General features: G+C 48.7%; 1 protein-coding gene across 1 annotated transcript in view; it reads left to right on the top strand.

The window, feature by feature from the left end:
* Window positions 1–5,734: 5,734 nt before the first annotated feature.
* The window catches only part of TRIM54 (tripartite motif containing 54), a 35,070-nt gene continuing 33,710 nt past the window's right edge, over window positions 5,735–7,094 (top strand). The window contains exon 1 of the mRNA XM_015415176.1: window positions 5,735–6,244. Coding sequence (XP_015270662.1) covers window positions 6,077–6,244 — 168 coding nt within the window. The 5' untranslated portion in view covers window positions 5,735–6,076. The remainder of the gene's footprint in view (window positions 6,245–7,094) is intronic.

Raw genomic sequence — 7,094 nt, 5'->3', positions numbered from 1 at the left:
CAGGAATGGCGCTCCGGGAGTAACAAGCCCAGGAGCGGGCACATATGGTGGTGGCTGTAGGCATATCGCAGCTCTTTTTGCCCAGTTCCCTCAACCCCTTCCTCCTGCTTCCTGTTTCTGCTTCGTATGGGAGAGAGCGTGCATGCATGAGATTGTCCCTCCATTGGTCGAGCCAATAATGATATGCTAATGAGCTCCTGCACCTCTTTTTCTACAAAATGACCCCTGGGAATAGCTGCCTACCTTGCAAGGCAGTTGTAAGGGTTGCTGAGGTACGCAAAATGCTTTGAACACTTCAAGTGCTGTAGTGATCTTGGTTGGCTCGTTTATTCTTCTGTGTGCTTAAGCTGGAGTGTTGTCTCCCAAGCTGCTTCCTGTGAGGAAGACCAGTCATTTAGGAATGTCCTGGTTTATAGGATGGGACTGAGCCACTGCACATGTTTGCATTGTGCTGACCAGGAACAATGGCACGCAGCATCTCTGTTTTGCTTATAAGGCTGCTTGGAATGACTCTTGTGATGACTGCATGAATGCCTCTGAGTTTCCAAATGCATTTGGGGTGGTGCCTTACTTCAAGCTGGAGGAAGTTCCTCTGGCCCAAGGCAGCTTCTTCTCACTTAAGGTGCTCTTTGGTTGGAGGAAGGCTTCTGACTTTGCTGAGCAGTGCGGTAGGATACAGGCCTTTATGCCAAAGGCCAGGTGTTCCGGTAAGGCTTCAGTCTGGCACTCTCCCATTGGCTGGGTTTTTGGCACCATCCAGTTTCTTTCGCCAGAGAGATGCTTGTTCTGTTATGATCAGTGCTGCTTTCTCTGTTCTCATCCGGCAATCTCAGTTCAAAATGAAGACCTGGGTTAAGACTGATAGATGATTATTTATTTATTTATTATTTTATGACATTTATACCCCCGCCCTCCCCGCGAACGGGCTCAGGGCGGCTCACATAAGGCACCAGGTGCATTCAGTATACAAATTACAAATATAAATACAAGATTAAAACGATTTAAAACCAGTTCTACATATGCATAAATAGGCTCCTAACATCTTGCACACAGGGGGGGAAGACTGGGGTGATGGAAGACTTTACCCCACCCGCCCAGTGGTCTCTCTCAATAAAGAAGCGGTGGTGGCAGTGGCCGTGGCAGCTCCTACTCATAAGCCTGGCGGAAGAGCTCCATCTTGCAGGCCCTGCGGAACTGGATAAGGTCCCGCAGGGCCCTGATCTCCTCTGGGAGCTCATTCCACCAGGTAGGAGCCGCCACTGAGAAAGACCTGGCCCTTGTTGCCACAAGCTTGGCCTCCCTAGGGCCTGGGGTCACCAGCTGGTGTTGCGACCCCGACCGAAGTGCTCTTTAGATGCATGCACAGGTGTTGGCAAGGGTGGATCTTTGACCCCTAGAAAGGTGTCACTGGAGATGCGAGAACAAAATTCGAGTCCAGTGGCACCTCCAAGGTAACAAAGTTCAATTCTAGGTATAAGCGAGAACTGAGAGACGTACCCCCCTACCTGTATGTAACGTCTGAGGTCATCTGTTTCAACGAAGGTGTGTGCATCTACACATGCGAAGTCTCTCAGTTCTCGCTTATACCCAGAATTGAACTTTGTTATCTTGGAGGTGCCACTGGACTCAGGCTTTTTTCTCACATCTGTTGGTTGACTCTTGTATTCGTATGCTCATTCGCTGCCATTCACAGATCTTGTTGTTGTTGTTCAGTCGCACAGTCGAGTCCGACTCTTCGCGACCCCATGGACGAACTCTCGCCAGGCCTTCCGGTCTTCCGCCATCCTCTGAAGTTGGCTCAACTTCATGTTCGTTGCATCGATGACACTGTCTAACCATCTCATCCTTTGCCGTCCCCGTCTTCTTTGACCTTCAATCTTTCCCAGCATCAGGGTCTTTTCCAGTGAGTGCTCCCTTCTTACCAACCGCCTTAATCCAATCTCAGCTATAATTGCCCAGTTACTTATGCATCTTGGCTCTAACTAGCCCTTCCTGGCAACTAGCCCCCCCCCCCAGCTATATGTAATGGTTGAGGAAATTGTTTCACTGTATCTGAAGAAGTGTGCATGCACACAAAAGCTTATACCCAGAATTAAACTTTGTTGGTCTTGAAGGTGCCTCTGGACTCAAACTTTGTTCTGCTGCTTCAGACCAACATGGTTGCCCCACCTGAGCCTGTGAGGTAGGTTAGGCTAGAGGGTCATCACAGACTTTTGGTGGGTGGTTTCCGCAGAGTCCATATATGTTTGTTATACCCCTTTATTTTGTTACTTCATTTACATCCCGCCTTCCTCCTCGGTGGGGACCCAGTGGCAGTTTACATTGTTCTCCTCTCCTCCATTTTATCCTCACAAAAATAGCCCTGTGAGGTAGGTTAGAATGAGAGCGCATGACTGGCCCAGGGTCACCCAGCAAGCTTCCATGGCAGTGGGGAATTCGAACCCATGTCTCCCAGACGGACCCTAGTCCAACACTCTGTTACACTAGGCCAGCTCTCTTCCTTCCTTCAGATTTCCCTATATCCAGTCATTCCATCGCTAAGGCATTTGGATTCCCCCCCCCTTTTGGCTTGAGTGTGTGGGTTAATCTATCACGCTCATTCAAATTGGCATCGGACTATTTAATTATCCTCATGAAGCATGTCAAGAGCTGGAACTGGCCCAGTATTAATTGTATTTCTTTCTTTCTTAGCTGTGAGTTAAGATAACAGTTGTGAGTTAAGTGGCTGTCTGTAGAGATGCCAAGGAAGAAGATTTTAAATTTGAGTGCACTCCCTAGAGGTCCTGATTTGATCCACTGGTTTGATCTTCAGGATTTGGCCCTGAGGTTCAGGTTTGCATACTCATCTGGGCGGCAAATTGAAATCTTGGGGCTGTCAGCTTCCCCACATATTTGGCAGTTCTTTCAAAATCTCTATAGCTCCGCAACCAAAAGGACTAGAGACTTCGTTTTGAAAATGGTGGGAATTATGAGATTGTGACAACAGATCCTTATAATAGCTAGATTCAAGTCCAGCAGCAACTTTGTCCAAGCTTTGACTCTTGAAAACTTACAGCCTGAAAATCTTGTTGGTCCTTAAGGGGCTCCTGAACTCAAATTGAGCTGTTCTGCTACAGACCAACAAGGCTACCCTCTACATCCAAGATACCCTGTCAGTAATCGAGAAATCACCAGTTTTTATAAAGGCCCTCTGTGAAGGAATGGTTTCTCACAAGCCCCATTCCCTCAGATTGAAGGCGACTGGAAAAGCCCTGCTGCCATCCCAGGCCTCTGCCCAGTGTGATAACCCTTCCTCTTACCGCCAGGTCCTTCATTTCCTTAGTTCTTTCAGCCGCCCTGAGCCTATTGGGGAGGGCGGGGTATAAATTTGAAAAATAAAAAAATTAATAAATCATGTGGTCAAGCTGGAGTCCCAAGGTAAAGGTTTAGTCCTTTATGACTTGGGTCTATTCGAGACAGACGAACAAGGGGCACAGAGAGTTTATGTCCTGAGAATTTATGATTTCCCCTTGGGAGTCTGTGCCCTTCAGGAATCAATCCTGATTTTCTTTCCTCAAGTGGTAGAAAATACTATCTAGCTGTCTGACTTTCCCAGTCTCTGTCCCTTTTGGTGTGACAGTCTAACAAGGTGTCAGATGGTAAACCTTATGTCTATGATCTGTGCAGCTTGTGGCAATGACTGCATATGAGTGTTTGTCATGAGATGCAATAACCTGGCACACACTGCCAATACTTGACTTTTTTGTTGTTGTTGTTCAGTCGCACAGTCGGGTCCAACTCTCCCTGTCTTCCACCATCCTCTGAAGTTGGCTCAATTTCATGTTCGTTGCATCTATGACACTGTCTAACCATCTCATCCTTGACATTTTACCACATAGTTAATTTCCATATTATTTGTGTGTGTGACTAGCCCGTCCATTCAAAGCCACATTTTTCTTGGCACAATTCCTAGTGGCTTCTGGAAGTACAACCATTAGTACGGCTGTTCAGTGTGACATCACCAGACCCTGCCCCCAGGAGTCTCCGTGTCTGGGATGCTGGGGACCTGGCTACCTTAGATTAGTCTCAGGTATGTGACGGTGACAAGAGTACTGTTTCACCAGGTGTTCACGTTTACTTTGTATTTGGTGGGAATTAACCAGCAGTTCTGCTGGTGAAAAAAGGAAGGGACAAGGGTCCCCTTTGACCACTAAAAAAGGCTATGCTGGGGATCTTAGGATCTGTACATACAAAAGCTATGTGGGGTGGGACCTGTAGTAAAGAGGGTGCAACTGAGTGGGGGGGAAATCTACCTGGATCCAAATCAGTTGTAATCTTTTCAAGACCAAAACCTTTTTCATATCTTTGCTGAAAGCTTTTGAAATGTAGTGCTTTTTATAAACAAAAAAACCTTAAGTTTTCAAACAGCAGAAGTCTCACACTGCTGTGAATGAACTCGGATTTCCTTGCATCCCTGCTAAGTGGTCTCTGGGATATGGGACTCTTTCACCACTTCCAATAGGAGCCTGGTGAACACCTATCCATTCAGGTAAGATCACGTGAAGAGACCTTGCTTTAGCGGCTAGCCAATGTTTTTTTCCAGCATGTTCTTTTTTTGTGGTGACCCCACTGTAAGTCCCTCTTGAAAACATTTAGGTTAGAGCCCTGCATCATCTGCCTTCAGAAAAGAATGTGAGATCTTCCATTTTAAGATCTCCTTTTAAATAGAACTTGGTGATACAGAGGCAAATAAACGTCCTCTGGATACTGTATTGTTTGTTTATATTATATATATTGCGAATACATGTTGTATGCTAGGGTTGTGTTTTTTACATTTTTATTAGTATACAAGGAAATTTCAGTTACCAATTGGATACCGTAAAAACATTAGTGCAGGGGGGGGAAAGAACTTGAGTTCACCCTGAACTGAATTGTCATTGCTGCAGTTTGGTTTGCAAGCAGTGGAAGAAGAAAAGTTGGATTTATACCCCGCTCTTCACTTGGGAGTCTCAGAGTGGTTTACAATCTCCTTCCCTTTCTCTCCTCACAACAGATACCCTGTGAGGTAGGTGGGGCTGAGAGAGCTCTGAGAGAACTGCTCTTGAGAGAACAGCTCTGAGAGAACAGTGGCTTGCCCAAGGTCACCCAGCAGCTGCATGTGGAGGAGTGGGGAATCAACCCTGGCTCTCCAGATTAGAGTCTGCTGCTCTTAACCACTACACCAAACTGGAAGACAATGCAGGGCATGGCAAGCCCAATAATCAGGATTATGCAACTCAGGCTATTTATGGAAAAACTGATCCATTTGGTAAGATTCAGAGGAGACAGACAGCGAGCATGTGTCTGTACTTTGGATTCCTTCTGCACACGATGGACTTGCTTTATTAATTTCTAAAGTCTCTGCTGTAGTTCTGATGTGACTCTTGTATTTCAGTCTCCAAAATCCAGTGGGGGGGGGGGGGGTGGGAGTTCTTGGCAGAGTCAGGTTTGAATTTAAGACCAGGACGTGGGACCAATCCTTGGTTTACATCCTTGGGAACCTCGTACAGCCTTGCTCCGACTGAGCCAGCGCCCCCCTCCCCACAGTCTTCAGAAGTTGTCATAGGCCGTTGGGGGAAAATGACTAAGTGTCACCTGATGCTGCTGACAGCTGTTGCCTTGTCCTCCCGAACACTGGGACAAAAATGGCAGCTGGGATTCCATGGGGGTCACGTGACCTAGGCCTGCTGCTAAAAATAGCCTTATGGACCCCAGGACAGGGCTCGAGGGTCAGGAGTGAGAGGCTGGCTGAACGGGAGGGAGTGAGAGAGGCCCAAGGAGGAAGAGAAGCAAGTTTGGGTGGGTAGAAAGAACTTACGGGAGTGAAGAAAACCACCTGAGGTAGGCCAAGGGAGCAGCAAGTGGCAAGCAGGGAAGCCAGGGAGACAGAGGGAGGAAAGCTGAACAAGAGGGGAAGAAGCCGGGTAGAGAGTGAGGGGAGAAAGCCTGAAGGGGACAGAGGCACAGAGGAGCAAGATCCAGGCAACCGGGAGGGTGGGCCGCGTCGTCTGCACAGCCTGTCGGAGTCTGTGGCGGGGGCAGCGCTGGTGCCGCGGGGATGAACTTTGCCGTGGGCTTCAAGCCGATGCTGGGGACCTCGCAGAGCATGGACAACCTGGAGAAGCAGCTCATCTGCCCCATCTGCCTGGAGATGTTCACCAAGCCGGTTGTGATCCTGCCCTGCCAGCACAACCTGTGCCGCAAGTGTGCCAACGACATCTTCCAGGTGAGTGGGGAGGCTCAGGCCTGCTGCCGGGCTGGTATGTTTTTTAGAGCAAAAGGGTAAAATCTAGAGGATTCTTCTTCTTCTTCTTCTTCTTCTTCTAAAATCTATGTGATAGCTTTTATTAGTGCCAAATAAAATGACACACAACATTATGGAAGCGTTTTTGTGTGTGTGAGGTTTTTTGTGTGAAATGTCCAAGCCCTACTTCTGACCAGTAGGACTAGCTGACGCAGCTGTGGAAGCGTGGTGGTTCCTGAGGCGCCGCCTCATCAGCACACACACAGCCACTGTGAGGTAGTTGTTAGTGTAGGACTAGGATCCAGAAGAGGCAGGGCTGCCAACTTTGGGTTGGGAATAGGGTTCCCAAGTCCGTTTTTCTTCACGGCGGGGGGCTCCCTCAGTTTTCCCCTCAGATGGCTGTGGCCCCGCCCCCAGCGTGCCCGGCGTCATCATGTCACATCTGGCTGACGTGCACGCGGCGGGGGGGGGTTCCCCCGGGGCCCGATTCCGAGGCGGGCGGAAATCGGGCCTCCAAAGCGGGGGATTATCCGCCCCCCGGAGGGACTTGGCAGCCCTAGTTGGGAAGCATGAGGCTTTGGGAGGGGAGGGACCTCAGCAGGGTTTACCTCCATAGAGTCCACGCTCCAAAGCAGCCATTTTCTCCTGGGGAAGTGATCTCTCGGTAGTCTGGAGATCAGTTGTAATTCCAGGAGATCCCCAGGCCTCACCTGGAGGTTGGTAACCCTAAGAGCTAGCATTGCATTCCCTAGCTTCCCATGAAAGCTCTCTCTCAACCTAATCCACCTCACGGGGCTATTGTTATCAGGATAAAATGAGAGAATGAGATTAG

The sequence above is a fragment of the Gekko japonicus genome, unplaced genomic scaffold, assembly GCF_001447785.1.
Source record: "Gekko japonicus isolate JY-2015 unplaced genomic scaffold, Gekko_japonicus_V1.1 scaffold63, whole genome shotgun sequence".
In the NCBI taxonomy this organism is placed as follows: domain Eukaryota; kingdom Metazoa; phylum Chordata; class Lepidosauria; order Squamata; family Gekkonidae; genus Gekko; species Gekko japonicus.
This window is presented reverse-complemented; position numbering and strand designations above follow the sequence as displayed.